This window comes from Streptopelia decaocto (genome assembly GCF_964273445.1).
Source record: "Streptopelia decaocto genome assembly, chromosome: 4".
Lineage (NCBI taxonomy): Eukaryota > Metazoa > Chordata > Aves > Columbiformes > Columbidae > Streptopelia > Streptopelia decaocto.
In genome coordinates, this window is record NC_138658.1 from 29,610,705 (window position 1) to 29,629,644 (window position 18,940).

At 39.0% G+C, this 18,940-nt stretch overlaps 1 protein-coding gene across 1 annotated transcript; it reads right to left on the reverse strand.

The window, feature by feature from the left end:
• Positions 1 to 140: 140 nt before the first annotated feature.
• On the reverse strand, positions 141 to 18,533 carry LOC309439160 (uncharacterized protein). Its single transcript, XM_082051345.1, has 4 exons — positions 18,285 to 18,533; positions 8,220 to 8,428; positions 3,507 to 3,581; positions 141 to 1,296 (listed from the first exon to the last, which is right to left on the reverse strand). The coding sequence occupies exons 1-4, from the start codon at positions 18,326 to 18,328 to the stop codon at positions 1,244 to 1,246; spliced, it is 381 nt and encodes a 126-aa protein (XP_081907471.1). The 5' UTR covers positions 18,329 to 18,533; the 3' UTR covers positions 141 to 1,243.
• Between the last annotated feature and the right edge of the window lie 407 nt (positions 18,534 to 18,940).

Sequence of the window (18,940 nt, forward strand, 5' to 3'; positions counted from 1 at the left end):
GTGGAGGGATGGGAAGGAAGGATTTTAAGGTGCTGTCTGGCTCAAGACCAAAGCAACTACTTTGTGCTTCCACCTCCTGTGGACTTTGTAGTTGTCATTTTGACCATGGTGGACATCCATTTCTCATGTTTAAATGGAAGTCCATCTGGAGTGTGTGTGTTGGGACACGGCTTGAAGCTCATTTGTTCTCTTTTATGTAGCAGCCTTCATAGCAGAAAGCGAGAAGAAATTACTATGTGTTGTAGCCTGGGGTGAAAAATTCAAGAGGAATATATCTGATGATCAGCTAACTAATTCTAATGTGGTAGGGTTTTTCAGCAGAGTTACAGCGTGATTACTTTTTGAATACCATTTAGATACGGCCAGTAATTCTTACTCTTTATATGACTGTAGCTGCTAGGGACTAGTAGCTCAGTCCAGATTTGGTATGTTGTGTGATGCTGTATTGTTTGTGCAGACAGTGCAAGACATTTCCATCCCAGAAGACATGCTAAGATAAGCAGATAAGACAAAAATACTGAGGGAAAGAAAATATTTCTGATTTTTTTGCTCAGTCAACCAATGAAGAATTGATGAGGAGATACTCCCTGGTTACCCATGGATTTGCAGGCACAGCCCCGAGGCAAACACTAGTACCGTGGTTGCCAGTAGGATACTTTAATCTTGTGATTATCCTTCATGTGCACAGGTAACACAGTAATGGGGAAACATTGCATTTCTCACATTTCAAAATGGTCCAGAGTAAGCAGCCGTTTTTTGCATAACAAAAACACTTAATACTTGTCAACAATTAACAGAAGGGAAAAGATGTATTTTTAAAATCTGCTCCACTCCCATCAGAAATTAGGAAAAGCTATCAAGGCAGTTAAAGGAAAATATAGAAGGATTGCAGCTGTTCTCAGAATAATGGAAAAATAATTATCAGTGTGCTAGCCGATTGCGTGTTGTCCCTGCTGGATGCCAGAGGAGAAACATCTATTTTCAGAACGCTCATCAGGCCTCATACTCACACAACAAAGGGAAATAAAATGTGTTGAAATATGTGACAACCAAAGATTGCGGCATTTAATAACAATTCAGTAATGCAGTTGCTGCCATGTTTCCAGTGATTGTTTGCTGTTTTGGAAGAGTGTCTCCTTGGCGGTGCTTGTGCTTTTGTGTCCATTGGTGGTCAGAAATCGCCACAAAGCAGCTCAGCTCCTGAGGGAAAGTCCTCTTGGCGTTGCCGAGGAGCGGGTTGAGGTTATTTATAGAGAGACTTTGAACCTTTGTCCTCCTGCTCTCCATAAGCAACTCCTAGAAAAGAGTATAGAAGATAAACCAGGATTATGGGGGTGGCTGTCTTCAAAGGCCCCTACAAGCATCCAGGACCCTCCTGCTGTGAGCATTCTTGGGCCTTTAGAAGTACCAGCCAAGGGGGAGGACTTTCTTAATTGACCTCATCGGCGATCTGGCTTGGGAAGGTCTTTAGCAAGGTGTATTGTTTTCTTCATCTTTTGCCTGAGATGGGTAATTAATTATAGTTTATCCATTTGTCAGAATGATTAAAGCAGCTCCACTTTATAGCTTGACCTTCAGGTAACTGGAATACTCCTTTCACTTAATGCTGCCTACCGTTCATGAAATTTGTGCAGCCTTTTGCACATAATATTTTCCTCCATGTTTTTCTGAACATTTGTGTTCTTCTACTAGGTCTTTTTTGACTGGAAAGTACATGGAACCATTCCTTTTAGGGTTGGAAGAATTTCTGGGGCCCATGAGAAAGTTCATGTTGAATATTCTGGGCACCTTTTGTAAGATTATTAGCTTCTGTACAGATCTGCAATGGTTGTACTGAAGCTAATGTATCAAATTCTCCGTTTCTCCTTCCAAATCATGTCTTTTAGGCAGCTTCAGCAGATGCTCCACTTTCTGTCTCAGGAAGGGCTTTTGATCTGGGACCCTAAACCAAAGCAGTACACAACTGGCATGGAGAACAGCAAGACTGGAGCTTGGCTGCCTTCCCTCTTGTGCATTCTTGAGAAGTGGCCGCTTTTTATTCCCTAGTGACTTGTCTTCCATTTTGTGCTAGTTCACTGCATTTCAAAGGATATGGTTCTAATTTAAAATACAATAACACTGGGTGTTGATACTGTAATTGCGTATTCATATTCAGAGATTACTTCCAAACAGTTTGCTACTTGCTAAAGTCAAAAAATTGTGAGCGAGGATTGCGTAAGTCATGAGATTGCCTTAAAATCGTGATAGCTCTGTGTATTTCTCTTGGGTATTTCTTTAGGGTTTACGTTTTTGAGCTTTCCTCTGCCAGCTGAAAGGCAAGTCACTTGTGAATAAAAGAAAAGCTGAGCGTTTCTTTCATGTTCCAGAGGGCTTCAGGAGCCACAACTTGAGCATGAAATGTCACTGGATTTGTAATGAAATCATTGGAGCTGGCAAGACTGCCAAGTACTGTCCTCTACCTACTCCTTAAACACCAAGCCCTGGAAAATTGAACTCATGTTCCTGGAAAAATAAAGAATACTACCCTTTAATATATTTCTCCTGTTCTGTGGACTCATGGTTAATTACTTTTCATTAAACACATGGTTAGCAGGAGAGCAGAGGTGTTTAATACCGATAAATAACTGAGTATTTAATGTATATCATAGTCCCATTAAAGTGAGCCCACCTCTTTTTTTTTCCTTTCCTTTTGTTATTATTTTTAAATGACTGTTACACATCTGCAATAAAACTGTAGTAAATACTTAGAGGAGACTTCTACATTATTCCTTCCAAAAATATTTTTCTCCGCATTCCAAACTTTTCTAATTTAAAACCAAACTTATGCATTGTCCATACGTTTCAAGAGGCAGCTGGATTAAAACCTTTTGGATGAGATTTTAATGAATGACTGTGTTCTCTCATTGAATCAGTGCAGGGAGTAAATTTTTAATGACTCATTAACAAAGTTAATAGTTTTGAAAATCATTATAGTGCAATTCCATTATTTTGTTTCTTTTTTTGCAGTGCGACTAATGCTCCATGCATCATAGTAATGTTGTTCTTTTGGCTCTTCCAGCAGAAACTTGTTTTGACTCAGAGCTTCCTCTAGGAAATCCGTTATGAAAATGGCAATTTAGAAATATTCTGAGATGTTCTTCTTAATGATTTAGGAGAACTATAGACCTTCTCAAGGGCCAGACAACCCAATGTATACAGGTTGAGACCAGATAAACACCTAATACAATTTTCAAAAGAATTTGGGTAGCCTGACATCTTGATCCCATGCTGAATTAGAGGCCAAATCTCGATAGGCACCCTGTATAACTCTATAAACTGCCTTGTTTAGTTTTCCTAATTTTTCCTAGTTTTTTATTTGAAATGTTGTGGATGGTCTTGGGTCTGCGTTCAGGGGCTGCTGACCAGCAACCCTGTGCCTGGCATAGCAAGAGCTTTATACAACATCCACATTCCCTTCTGTCTGCAGGCAGTGCTTTCTATGAACTATTTTTTATGTACAGACATACCTTTTATAGGAGCCTTTTTGCTACAGCTGTTGCCATGAAAATCATCCTGTTGCATTTGATTCAGGTTGACTGCGCCTAGTGGATAAAAAATACTTAAAATTATCTGCTGCAGTTTGTCTCTTAGTCAAATGTTTGGATAGTCCATTGCCCCCTGAATGAAGAATATTTATAATAAACGTTAGCTAACAAGCTTCTTCCTTGCTAACTAAGACATTAAATTCATTGACAAATGTTGTCATGAGTTGGGTTTGTGAAAAAATAAATGAAGTTCTGAGGTAAGGAGAAGAAATATGAGGTCACAGAAAGGGGCCTGGAGACATTTTGAAAGCTGTAGTGCTTGTAAGCCTTAGGGAAGACTTTTATCCTGACAAAAACATACAGGACCAAGTTTTATAAAGTGACTAACAGAAGAGATAGGATGTGTCACTGCACCCATACTGAAAGGTATGTAGGTGTTCAGAGACACCAAAAGAAGCAAGTTTAAAACAATGATTCCCATTGATTATCTTTCTGAAAGATGCTAAATTGTAATTTCTTGTCTCTGTTTTACACATTTCCTGCTGCTTTGCTGCTGCACTTTTTTTTTTTCTTTGCCGTGTATAAGCTGCTTCTGTGTCACGATGGGGATTGCCATCCAGGAGATATTTATGGATGAGATTTCCTTTGTCTGCAGGAGAAAGACCGGGCAATATTCTCAGTTTTGCAGAGACTGAAGCCTGCCGTCAATAACAGCCAATTGACTTACTAGCAGAAATGAATTTGGAGTGCTTTCATGGACAGGACTACAGGGAATCAAGGTTTTATGAAATGTGTAAATAGGGATTTGTAAGAAATACTGCATTCGCTTGCTTTTACCTACTGATAATAAAAATGTGTTTCTTCGGCTGCAGGCATATTGCTTGTCAGTTATAGGCGATACTTCCATAACTGCCGTATTTAAGGTTGCCATTCATGATCAGTACTTGTGTTCTCCTTTTAAGAGCTGTGTGGGGACAGAACATCTTCTCAGGGTGTTCTGGGGGGCTTTGGGTAGACGTGGGATGTGCAAAAACATTTTTACAAACATAGTTTTACACTGGAAGCATCCCCTGATGCTAAGGACTAAAGCGAAATCCATCTTTGGTTAGACATGGCTGGAGAACATGGACACGGAAGAAAGAGAACCCACGTTTTTGGGCACCAGCCTGCAACCTGCTTCTGCAAGTGCCCTGTAGTTACTTAACAGGTAATTACTGTATCATTGGAGTTGCTGATCCAAACTATTGAAACATTTATAAGATTTGCACGTGTGCATGCACATTGAAGTCAATGCAGAGTGAGAGCAAGCAACGCTTGGAAGGGAGGCTGCTTAGTATGTTACTGGACATTTAACTCAAGGGGAAATTCAGTGTGCTTTGTCCTCAGAAGAAAACTACACTGTGTACTAAAAATTCTGTCTAGAGCTCTTAGAAATGGCAGTGCTTGAAAAATAAAGTAGACCGATAGCATTGGCGCATTCAGCATTTCAGTATTTTTAAGAGCACTTACTGCTAATATATAGATTCTACTTGGTAATTCACACTTTCAATTATCATACATTTAGTTACAGCAAACAGTCCCCTCGTTCCTTAAATGTAAATAAATTACCATGAGCATGTGTTTAATGGCCTCTTTCATATTTCCTTTTCACAAACACTACTTCTACTTGAGCTAAGCACCTCCATATTTTGTGGCTGTTTACTTATCTGTCCTTCTTCTGGGAGTATCACATTCAAGATAAATAGATTGGCATCGTCTTGGTACTTGGGTGATTAATGTGAAAGCTATTTCTAAACTATTTGTTGTACATGGCATTTTACCTCTGTATAGGGAAAAAATGCATGAAGTGTAGATGCTAACGATAGATTAAGCAAACATGATTTATTTTAAAATACAATAAGCCTTGGAGAGGGGATTGCCTCCATAGGTAATGTCCTCACTGCTAAGTGCTCAGTGTGTCAAATATCTGCAATTTAAACCCACTTTTATGTATTAGTTTGAGTTGTTTGTCCAAGTAATAATGCACTTCAGAAACACTGATTTGCGCTTTGTTTTAAAAAAAAAAATCCAACCACCATCTCTCAAAACGCATCTTTTTTGAAATGTACGCGTTACTCCTGCGTATTCCTAGCATCTGAGGGCACTGCATTATTCGATAATTCAAATTCTGGTATAAGGTTTTGTATACCTCACTTTTGAGTGAAGATGTTTTATCCCCAGTAGTCATTGTTAACACTTTTCATCTAACGAAAGCTGAAGGCTGTCCTTCAATGCTTTTTTTTGTTTGTTTTCACTGATTTAAATTACATACATGGGTTTATGTCTGTAGAGGCTTAGGTTTGGGTCCCATAGGACCTTCAGTTTGACAAGCAGCAATTTGTACTGAAAGCAGCAAAATTTCCAGCCAGTTCATGAAGAGGAAATTCCAGTTCATGAGGAACAAATTCCATATTGTGAAGAGGGAATTCCAATTTGTGAGGAGCAAATTTCAGCCCTGAGTGTGTCACTGATCAGTAGGTGTCACAATGATGAGCTAAGAGCAGCACATGTTGAAAAACTTTTGGGAGAGAGTGATTCTGACTGATCAAAATATAATACAGAAACACAGTCCCTATTTGCAATATGTCATCTGAACTTGCAGAGCAATAAAGTAGGGAGATGACCTGAACTACCTTTGGCAGGGAAGGATGGTCAATAGCATGATATTAATGAGATCTGTGGTATACATTTCCATTTGTGGCTACAGAGCTGCTGATAGACAAGAAGTACCGACAGAGATGTCTCTAATGATGGTTAGATCTCATGTGCTGTCTATTTAAACCCTGGGTTTGTGCCTCAAATCAGTTCTTGGTAGCTACAAAGTTATCCAACAATCAAAAGAGACAGAGATGTCTGTAGTCCTTGATTAGATGGGAAATCAAACTTACAGAACTAGTTGGGGTGATGTTCACGGCAAACCAATGCCGTGGTTTGGAACAGCACAATGTATTCTGGCTTCTACCCTTAAATATTACTTTTTTCCTTCCATTTTGTGTTGACAAAATATTTTAAAAGTTCACTCTTTGGAGAGCAGTGTTGGTTGTCCTGCCTATTATGTTTCTACAAGGTTTGCATATACTGACCTCCTGTGGACTTGGACTGTTTAAAGAATTCAATGACTGCAGAAATACTTCAGTGTTCCCTTGTCTGTAATGTGGCATTTCATGTCTTAGTAACCAATAAGATAGTTCTTCAATTGAACAGAAAATAGTTTTGGCAAATTGAGAGCTTGTGAGAATGGAAATTTAACACAGGAAGACAGAAGACAGCATGATAGAATTAATAGATTAATCTGTTCATCAATTACTCTTCAAAGAATGTGTCAAGCTCTTTTCTTTTGATTTGTATCTGATTAATCAAAATTACTTCCAGGCATAAAGTCATGGTCTTTTTGTTCTTCTTTCTTCCCCTCTTTTCCTGTCTGGGAAACAAAATCGATGCTTATATCTTTCTTAATTTTTACTGTTCCAATGTAAAACCTATTTTAAAAATACTTTTAGCTGAGACTTAATGCACAAAACTTTTTTTTTTTCTTTTAACATCAGCTTGAAGACTGACTCTCCTTTTCCCTCTGATCCTTCCAGCGTGCCAGTGAATAAGGAACAGTCACTGGGCTAAAATATACGGGGAAAATAATGGAGATTAACAGGGAGTGTGCATGGTGATGTGGGCCTAGTATTTATTCCCAGATTCAACAGTTGAAAAATAAACAAGATGGTTCTATTCTGATCTTCAGTATTACTCATAAATCTGCAGAGAACCTGTAGTTTTGGCAGAGATGCCGCCTTTCATAAAAGGAGATACTGGATCCTTGTTTAAATGCTTCAGGTGGCAAAGAATCCCATCTCATCCCTTAATTTGGTTATGACTGTGAATTATATTCTCTACTAAATACTAGCATGGAGTTCTTTCCAGCATGTATCCAGCTCACTGTTCAGCCAGGTGATCCCAGTGTAGGGTTAATGGCTACATGGAGAAAAAGGAAAAGAAGGAAAGGGAAAGAGGAGCTGCAACATGACTTGGTGGTTGTGAGGAGCCTTGGCTTCAGGCAGAGCTGTCAATTTGGCAGTATTCAGTAAATAACAAAAGCATTTTCCTTTTTTGATGATTCTTTTTGCATCTTTAATACAGACCACAGGAGTCATATAACCAAACACAGGCTTGTGATCATCTTCTGGTACCTGCTGGGACAAAAGTGAAGATATTGCATCACCTGTTTCTTGCTGTATCAAATCCTTACTAACAGATGACAGTGTTATTGAAAGATGTTTTCTTATTTTTTGACTAATTTCTTTTTTTTTCTTTTTTTTTTCTTTTTTTTCTTTTTTTTTCTTTTTTTTTTTCTTTTTTTTTTCTTTTTTTTTTTTTTTTTTTTTTCCCCTAGAGCTGCTTGTGGAGCCATGTTTTCTGGTGTAGCAGGAGCTGTCAGACTTACACAACCCATTCTGTCTCACCATGGAAAACACATGCTTCACATAGTGGTGTCAGCAAGTAGGACAAAAAGGGCCCAGTAAGTCCATGGCCACATAACCTGCAATGGTGAGTCATTCACACGATTTAAAGCACACCTGTGGATAGTCAGATAAACACTGCCACCTAGATATGGGAATATTTTTTTGAATGAACCTCTGGATTGGCAGAGGACACGTTACTTACTAATCATAAGTATTGAAGTCTCTGTGTGAAAGAGCTGGAAATGTTTGCAGATCTCAAAAGTATAGCGCATTTTAGCATGAATTGTGTTGCCTGCATCTTCAGTGTCCACGTGTTCCTTACTGTTTTTCTTTAAAATCTGGAGAATCTGTTCCTCAAAATGTTGCAGCAGGTACTTGTTGAAGGGACAGACTGCATTCTGAGGGCACAAGCTACAGAAAAAGAAACAAAGATGCTATGATGAGTATTACAGCACAGATCAGCAACAAAGCAAAGTATAGAGCCATGGTTTCTTTTCAGTTTATCAAAAAGCAGCTCTCAATGGGGCTTTGTAAAATTTCTTCATTGTTTTTGCTTATTTAAAATGTGATAGTCACATGCAATGCCCCAAAGTTTAGATAATCAACCACATGGACAGGCAGCAGCAAACGTCTGATGGGAAATGTCTATTCTATTGAAAACCTTTCTCACATTTTTTCAGAAACAAGAAAATAAGCAGAGGGATATCAGGTTTACTAATCAAGAGAGATAATGTTTGTATTGATTAATACTTGTAGTAAATTTCCAGCACATTTACCTAAACTGTGTAGCACACATCTACTGCAGGTCATCTTTTACATTGTCTCTAAAGAGGAAGTAATATATATATATATATATATATATTTTTTTTTTTTTCCTGAGCTGATGGCATACTTGTTACAGACAAAAGATTATTACAGTAGATATCTTCTCTTAGGTGTGCTTCCGTTCTGAGATTATTTTGAAAGCCATGCTCATACTGATAGTTACTCCCACAAGCAAATCTGTTGACTTCAAAGCTAGAATTTTTCCTGCTTAGAGTGATTCTCATTATATTTATATTGCCATAGTTTTAACATTTTTATCAGATGTGGTTTAGAAATTTAGTTTCAAAAATAATTTCCATTTTCACTGATTTGGTTTTCTGTTAAATGCTAGGGTTTCCATTGACAAACTGACAACTGAAACATATTTCTCTCTTCCCATGTATTCCTGCCTTTGTCGGGAATTATAGAATGGTTTGAATTGGAACGGACATTCAGAGATCATCTGCTTCAAACCCTCCTGCCATGGGTAGGGACATCTTTCCCGAGATCAGGTTGCTCAGAGTCCCATCCAACCTGACTTCAAACATTTCCAGTGATGGGGCATCCAGAATTTCTCTGGACAGCCTGTTCCAGTGCCTCACCACCCTCACAGTAAAAAAGTATCTCCCTTGTATGAGTCTAATTATACCTTCTCTCAGACATGGAAGATTTGAATCTTCAGATTTGCATTGCAAACTTGAACACATTTAATTAACAGAAGAAAAAAATCATACTAGTATTTCCAGTGTCATTTCTTTCAAACCCTTTTGGATTGATAGACTTTGAGCAGCTATAATTTCCATGAGACACTACTGAATAGTGGTTGTCTGGGCTGTTGCACCTAACGAGGCAGCTGCTGCAGGATGTGGTGGATGTGAGCTGGAGCACAGGTGATAGTTTCCCTTGGTAAACAAAACGTGAACCATGCGTCTGCCTTGTCTGGCCAGCTCAGTGCCCTGTTGTTACTCCTCTCTTTAATTATCACAAGGGCAGATACCCAGGCAATTATCTTTGCTGGCCAATGTCTCAAGAGCCCAATATAAACTCATTTCAGACATTTACATGATTCAAGTAATGAGAAGCAGTACTCATATCTTTCTATGTCCCCAGGGATTGACCACTTGGCTGGCAACTTAAAACTTTACAAATGTCCATTCCAGGGCAAAATGTGTAAGACCAGCTCCTGAATAAGACACTGATGAACACACGCTGTAGCTGAGCCACATTTGGGCAGCAGATTTATACACGTACGCAAGTGCTTTCCCCAATATGGGTGTTCTTGTGAGTTAATGCATAAAATCTGCTCCCTGACTGGGAGAAGCTGTGCAGGTGGTGACTTGTAGCAAAATGGAGGAGACGGTATCGTTGGTGTAGGATCCTGTTGGGGAGGAGGAAATCAATTTGAAGAATGTGCATTTACTGCATGGCAGAATAAAAAAGAGGAAATAAGAAATGAGAGAGCACAAATATCTGCATATGTACACTGACATCTATCTCCAGAACTACTGGACTCTTTGTGGTCAAGATTTGGGTATTCGGGGGATCTAGGAAACATCATCTGTGTCCCAACTGTGAGTCAACCTGTGTTCATTGCACCTCCCCAGCAGAGAGCTTGACCTATCAACCTTCAGACTCAGTTGCTTTTTCCATAATCCCTCTAATTACAGCTGTTGCACTTTAAATGCATCATTAAATGTTCCTTAGAACAGAGAGAGCCTGTTGCTCTCTGGCACATCAGGTCGTTCCTAATTCATGCCAGTTTGGGAGAATTTGCCTGAAAAGGGACCACAAGGATATGTGAATTCTCTAGACACTTGACTGTGTGAATGGGTTGCTTGCTGTCTTGTGTTGCATTAATATTTGAAGTTTTTCCTTAGGCTCAGTTCCTGCTCCAGATTTTCCTCAGTGTAAATGAAACAGGAGTTACTTCAAAGTTGTATTGTTTCTAGTTAAGATCTGCTGTTTGTAGGGGTTGTATCTTAGATGTGAATTACTTGGAAAAAGCAAGATTGTGACAGTACACTTAACGGTTGACCGTCAGACTGGAGTGAATGAGGGCCCATACGTGTTTTTTTTTTATTTAATAAGGTAACACTTAACTGCAAATCCAGTACAGACTGTGCTGTCAGGTTTTGCTCTAGAGTCTGGGCAGACTCAGTTTTATGTCTATGTGTGTGTCTTTTCAGGAGTCAGGTCAGCTGTGTCTCGGGTTTCATTCCAGCTCATGTTCCAACAATCTTCAAAACACTTACATGTAGCTCTAGGCCAAGAAAAATGGGAAACTTGAAGCAGTTTTCATTTCAAATTTGATCTTTTTGGTGCCTGTGGATATGTGACATGGTTTGTATTATTTTATGTGGGCTGGTCAGAGAAGTGATGTGTCCTTTTCTGTCCTTCATGGACAGGACACTTAGCAAAACAAAAAGATAAAAATATGGAACATTTTTAGAAATGCATGTTTTTTATCAAGATTATGATGAAATACATATTTAACAGTGTTTTCTTGCTCAATTTGCAAAGACTGATGAGGTCATTTCAGTGTGAATGGCTTTCAAACAGACAACAAAATGAAAACAAGTCAGGTTTACAGGAGATTTATGACTTCAGAAGTAATTATAAGGAGTGGCACTAAGACAGAGCACCTGAAACAATGCAACCGAATTATCTCAATAGATGCATATAACAAATCCTGTCAAGAGTAATTAACATCACCAAACACCTTAAATTGAAAAATCTCACATGGGAAAAAACAGGAAGGTTCTTTAATCATTAATTCCATTTTAAACTTGAAAAATCTTATAGAAATGAACCCAACAGGAGAGCATATTAGAAAGAATGGGAATGAGTTACCCACAAGGCACAAAAGTTGTAACACAGAGTTTGAAATGTCTGGTTTGGTGTCACTTTTGTGACTGTTGGAATGAACTTTTTCTACTCTTACCACAGCAGAAACCTCTTTATGAGAACTGAATATTCAGCTATTATTATTGCCTTTAAAGAGACAACACTTGTCAGTGAAAATTCAGTGTCATGCTATTTGTCATCTCTGTTTGTAGGGCATATCCTCACTTGGTTGCTTAGCTATAAATATTAATAGGCCAGAATACTTGACTTGGTGACCTAATTAACTCAAGAGTTCACTACTGATAACATTAAAATGTGCACTCCTTTAAAAGATTGACCTTTTAATCACACACCATTTTGCCGGTTAAATAGTAATCTTTGGATGGGTAGGAGAGACTTGGCATGATCTAGATTTTAAAATTCCAAGTGGTGTCTTCAGTGGCATTTTTCTTTTCATCCGACTTAGCAGATCCTCATCTGCCCTCGCTGACAAAGAAATCCTTTTGCCAAATGAGAGGACATCAGTGAGGTACTTGGATTTTTCTACTGGAATAGTGCAGTTTGATGGGCGCTTTTACATTTTGATGCCACGATCAGTGGGAAGGTGTGGAGGCAAATAGCTTGAAGTAATGCTGAATTGCTTGTTCAAGTGAGTTAAAACATTTAATTTGCAGGTTATTTCATTTAATTCAATTGAGAATTCTATACCATAACATCATTTTACTCTAAAATGTGCTTTATTTTCTTCTATACTGCTTAAAGGTTGATTTTAAAAATCCTAAAAAGACTTCAACATTATCAAAACACAGCATTTTGGTATTTCCCAATTTTTAAGTTTCACAAGAAATCTCAGCTCTTGTGCTATTTCACAAATGCATTTCAAAATCTCAGGGCATCCCACTGAACGGAAAAATTTTCATCGCAGTTCTAGTGAATAAATTGTTTTGGGCTGTTATACGTACTGACAGAATGTATTATTACTGTGGGTGATATTTCTTCAGTATGCCTTCAGTCTGAGTTCTGTCTAGAAAGAGTTTAAGTCAATGTCATATTGGTCTTGTCTCTTTTTTTAAAGAAAAGAGGAACTTTAGTCAGTGTTCAGGCAATTGTGGCTTCACAACAGATACAAAGGAAGTGGTCCATGACCTTCCAAAAAGGTGTTTTATGCAATTACTATTCAGGTTTTCATAGCATAGCACTCATTGCTGGTCATTTTTTGGGGTTGTTTTGTTGGTTGGTTTAGGGGGGCGGAGGGAGGTGTGGGTTTTTTGGTGTTTAGTTATTTTCTTTTTTCTGGGTGGTAGATTATTATTTCTAATCACAAACCAAACTGATATTAATCACCCAGCTGGGTTTTCTGTTTGGTTCTTAGTGCTAAGGACAGTCTGTCTGTTGGCAACATGAGTAGCTGGATGAGACTTACCCACTGAGTTGTAGGTTGCTTTAAGTATCAGGATGAACTCTTGTGATGGCGATTGGTTTATTGGTTTTGGTCTAGAATTTATCTTACACTGTATTGTTTGGAGTGATACACAGCCTTCATTTGTGAGCGATGTTTGTTCTTCCCCTGAGGACATGACTCTCAATTTCCAGTTTGCTTCTACTGCAAACCTTTCGCCTTTGTGAATCCCACTTTGGCCATAACTTGGTCTTGGCATGACCAAGGCTAGAGCCAGAAAAGTACAGTTTACTGGGGCTGCTTACACAGGACTTTTTGACGGTGGGATTTTATTTGTCCTAAACTTAAAGTAATATGATCAACGAGGCTTTTAGTGAAGTGTTAGCAAAAGTTTGTTGAGATTGCCCTTTCCGTGTATTCCTGTTGTGAACTCGTCCCTAAACCTCCGTTGTGGAATGACAGGGCATAGAAGAAGGAAGGAAAGTTCTTGTGAATTTATAACTATAATAACTGCTATCCCTGCATAACAGAGAATTTGCAGCTCACCTCTCTGCTGTCAAAAGTCAACTGCCAGGGATATTACACTCCTTGGTTACTGGGAATTAACTTTCCCATTCATTGAATGCCCTAAGAGCTCTTAGGACCGTATCAGTCCTCTGCATTAAAGAGGAAGACTAAGGAAAGATATGTTTTTGTTTTTTTTTTTCTCTGACTTGTCTCCCCTGCTAATAAAACATGCAAAAAAAAGGGCAATAGCTTGTACAACCAAGTCCAGGGAACACTGTGCCTTTTACTCCTGAGTTTCAGCACAGGAGCAAAACCAAGGGTTAAAAAAAAAATAGAATGATAAGCATTTTTAATGGCAGTGTTAAGGGACTATTTGGTGTCACAGTGACACTCCATCAGCAGCTTTGAAATAGGTGATGGATTCCTTGGCCATGCTGGTCCAGATTTTTTCTGGCACATTTTCCATTGCAGATGGTCACATGGGGGCAGCCAGGACAAAGCAAAAAAAGAAATGTGCTGCCCCCCACATTATCGTTCCCACAGTGACAAAACTGCGAAATAAAATCAAAGGCCTGACTGTCATTTGGTGACACTGAAAATGTTTTTCTAAGTGTTCCAGTAAAGATGATACAGTAATGGTGTCACATTGTGCATTTACATGTCACAGTGCTTTTTACAGTAGCTATAGACTTGCAGATGCACTCCTTGATAATCCTGCAATTTTATCATCAGGGACTGATAAGCTCTCCCATATGAAAGTTGATGTCAGCATCTTCTGCCACTTTGATCTCCATGAGTTGATGCCTTGAAAATTAATGAGAATGCTACATGTGAAATCAAAATCAATCTGCTGTGGATTTTTTTTCCTCTCTCCGCTTTTCTGCGAGAGCTGGGAAGCGGGATGGGTGGGAGATGTACATTATCAGATTTGGAGCATGGCAAAGTATAAAGGCTGTAATCTCATCTCAGGATTCTTATGGCTTTAATAAACTCTTCATGCTTCATTCTTGCAGTTTACTGCATCATAGGGACCCCTCTACAAAATTGCAGCCATTCATTTTCCCTTCTGCCAGACAGGTTTTATTCCCTTGCTTTAGTATATATGTCATCCTCCTTTCAACAGAATCGAGACATGACAAAACTGGTTAAATATTTGTATTATCTTTTCAAAATATATAGAACTGCAATTTCTTTGATGGAGGGAAAGAAGGCAAAAGTGTTGCTGGGTACAATTAAGGGGTACTTACAAAAGGAAAATTAAAACTCAACTCTCAGGATGAAAACTCCTTGTCACTTGATCAAGATGGGCAAAATATCTTTATTGCCACTGGCATTTGGCAAAAGGTATTAGTCAATCATCCAGAAAAGCATTATTGTCCTGCCATCTGCTCCCACATCTGCTGAAGTCCTGATGGCTCCCAAGAAGCTGCCATTAGCAGTGATCCCTAAAAATAAAGTTCTTTTTACTCTGGATAAGTGAGCTAAGTAGACTACGTTCTCCCTTAAGATGATCGTCTGGCTGTGATGGCACATTAATTATGGTTTGGGCTGGCAGCTGTAAATTGCACTAATTGTTTGCCAACTTCTCCTGGAGGAATTTCTGGGGTGGAGCCTATTCCAATCCCTCCCATTATAATAGGTAATTTTGGACAAACCTAGCTGCCTTTTGAACAAAACAGGCCGTTAGTAGATAAACATATGTATCATCCTCCTCCTCTTAAAGAAAACCTGAATTAAAATGTGGGACATCCTGTTTTTCTTGATGTTGCCATGATGTTGAGGAAGAAGAGCAGCACTTGATCATGAATGGCAAGACATGAGTTGAGACTAAAATCAGTCTGACGAAATGACAGCCACTGGAATGTGTTTCTGTCCTCAAAGAAGTTCCTTATTGACGTGTTGAATGTCAGGAGAAAGGAGGGAACCAGCCTACCTAAAAATTTAGGAGATTTGAAGGGGAAATAATTGAATTTCTGACTGTAGTCTTAAAAAATTTGTTGTTGTATACACCAGATGGAAATGGTACTTACAGCAAGAAGTAATTTTTATGTGTTTTATCTTTGGAAACTGTTTTGAGCAGTCATATCAGCATTGAAATGGAGTGACAGTGTCACATGAGTAACACTTTTGCTTTGTAGTGTTTTGACCACTAGGAAATGAAGTAATCCAGCCTTTTGTGGTTTATCTGAGATGATCAAAGGAACTTGTTAATAGATGTCAAGGTTTGATTGCAGGGTGACAATAAACTGTTCTTCCCTTTAGCCGCCCCCCACTCCCTCCTTCCCACTAAGGACAGGTGATTGGGAGGGAAAGAAGGACAGAGAGAAGAGAGTTGGAAAAAAATAAAAAATCTTTTACTAATGCTACTAATAAAATAGAGAAAATAATACAAAATATACACAACCAATCTTGAAAGTCTCAGCAACTGCAGAGCTGGCAACCAAAGTCCTGGATTGGGCTCTGCAGCCAACCGGAGCTGGATTCAGTCTCCTCACTAGGCCTCAGTTCGGAGGGACAGTTCGCAAGGTCCTTTCCTAATGTTGGCCATAAGAAAAAGGGATGAGATCCTCATGATCTCCCACTTTTATATGAAGTATCATGTGAATGGGATGGAATACTTAGCTGGTCAGTTTTTGGTCACCAGTTTCAGTTCACTGCTCTCGTGGGATGTGCATCCTTATCAGCGACCTAGCATGCCATTGCTATGTCTATCAAAACGTGTATCTAGCTTTCAGAAAAGTGTAGTTAGTAAGGAGACTTTAACTGACAGGAAAATTCACTAAAAGAGAAACTTGTTTTTTAACAAGACCAGGACAATGGATAAAGACATAAAGAGCTTCAACTCTATCTTCCTAAAATTCTCAAGAAAAAGTAGGATGCTTCCATTACAAAAAAATGCTTAGTACTAAAACTTGAGAGTGGAAGCATTCTCCTTGCTTTTCTTTTGTTTCGGAGACTTGTGTTCATATTAATTATGACATAATATATTGCAGGCTCTTCTACTGATAATGAAAAATAAGCTCAAATAACCACGGTGCCTTGCTATAAATGTCACGAGGTTTGAAAATGCAAGTCTGGAGTATCAAAACTCAAAGGTCTTCAAATTAAGAACCAATTTTAAATTTGCAGCTATCACGCTGGTTTCAGCAGGGAGTGCCTCTGAAAGGATGTAGTACGTGAATTGAAAAAGCAGTTAAGATTTATATGTCTGCACTACCTTTGCCAAAAGAACTTATTCTTTTTTTGGGGGGCGTGGAGGGGGCTCATATTAAGTCCATAGATTCCTAAGGAAGGGGTTTAACCCCAGAATAGGCAGCTCAGCAGTTAGCTTTATACATTCATGTGTATTCATGGTTTTCCTAGAACCTCTGTCCTTCCATAAAGAAAAGGGAATTTTTCAACTGAGTTGTTTGGTTTTTTGTTTTAATGACTTCCCCAGTTCATTATTTTCCTGCCATTAGCTTGTAGGAGAATTTGAGGCATACAGTTTTCTATTATGACTTTGCTCAGCTCTTTATGTTCAATAAGAGGTTATGGTCTCATCTGCACAGGGTCTCCTGCAGTACTGGTATTTCCAAATAGACACTCTGCTAAAATATATGTAATCAAACTGTACCTGCTACCATACTTAGGGAAGACGTACTTCGTACTAGGGGCTTGAGATATAACTAGGGCAAAGAACTACAACTTCCACCACTTGGAGATTTCAAAGGAGGATGCAACCACTGTAGACTTTTTCTGCCAGTTTGAGCCAGATGAGGACTACATTCATTCACCTCCCCATCACATTGCAAGGTCTGTTTGTTCAAGACTTTCCTCAAAGGAGAGAGGTTATACGCTGAACTGATTTGACAATAAAAAAGCATCGATGTCAGTTCTGCAACCCTTTTTGAAGTCATCATGTTTTAAATTGAAATACATTTGTTGAGTAACTGCCATGGGTATACAGCCATCAGAGAAGAAAACAAAGTATCATGCTATTTCTGATGCACCAGCAGTTGTACAGAGCATCAGAAGCAGCTGTTCTGTCAAATGTGCTACTTAACCAGGTGGAACAGAGAAAACACAAGTTTATATCCAGTATATATCCTCAATTCCTTCCACTGTCCTGCTGTGCTGTTTTCTGCGTTCCCAAGACACTGGAGACCTCCAGAGCCAAGGGCAGGACGCAGGTTTGGTAGCAGCAGTTGACCAAGTGACAGGGATAACGTGGGGCAATAACTTGGCATTTGCCAGTTTCCTTGCCCATTATGACTGTTCTGCTACTTAATCTGTTCTCATAACAAAGCTACAAGAAACAGGTTAAGCTCCATATTAATGTTTTGGTGCAACGCTGCAATTTGATAACAATAAACAGAAGCTTTTATGAGGCTGTAAATGTCTCTTCCATTTATAAATATTGTACTGTAACTGCAGGCTCTGGGGTTATCAGGCAGTTAAACCTTTCATCAAAGCCACATAGTTCCTAAAGTACCAATTTAAAAATTTTTTGCAGGCATTAATGTTTCATTAGTTCTCTCAAATGAGTCTCCTGGGGAATCTGTATAGCAAGTAAAAATCTAGCTCAAACCCATGGAAAAATTAACTGCATTTTAAATTCATTTCTTCAGAATTTACTCCACATAGCTTTTGGTGGTACATAGCTGGTATTCCAAATGTACTTGGGTTCAAGGGTAGCAGTAAAATTAATAACATATGTACAAATGTACTCACCCTCCAGCCAGGTTTCTCATTTGTGTGCCCATCCAGCTTTTCATCTACCATTGCTTTTCCCAGGAGAGGGGTTGCATCTACCCTGAGTAGGTGTGTACTCAGCGGAGTGTATTGCAAAGCCTGCTGAAGCTCCGAGTACACTGGCATTGCTGTGCAGCACCCTGCAGGGATAGTCCATATCATCTTGAAAAGTGTTGGTACTGCCATCAAGTCTGAAAATCTTTCTATAGTGTTTCTGCTGCTGCTTCCAAATCGGTCTCATTTTGCCCTGCCTACGTTGCGTAGGGTGTGTGCGCAGCCAGGTCCCATGTATTGAAGTTGCACCCGCAGTGCAATAACCAAAGCAGCACTGGGCAGGTATTTGGTTGATTGATTCATGTATTTTCAGATCAGCAGGGACCACGGCAGCTGCCACAACTACTCCTATTACATTGCTAAAGCAAGCTGTGCCAGTAACGCACTGGGCCAGCCTGTGTATTCACCATTCCAATTTTTGTTGTTGATTTGTTTTCATTTTTTTTGTAAAATATATATCCTTAATTCCTGCCTAGCGTTTAAATATGAGTAACCTGTTGTTATGCACAGTGGTGTGGAGCTTTATGATTGGTGTGAAAGAAACTGATTTTGGCTTCTGTAGTGACTTTGTTTTCTCCAGT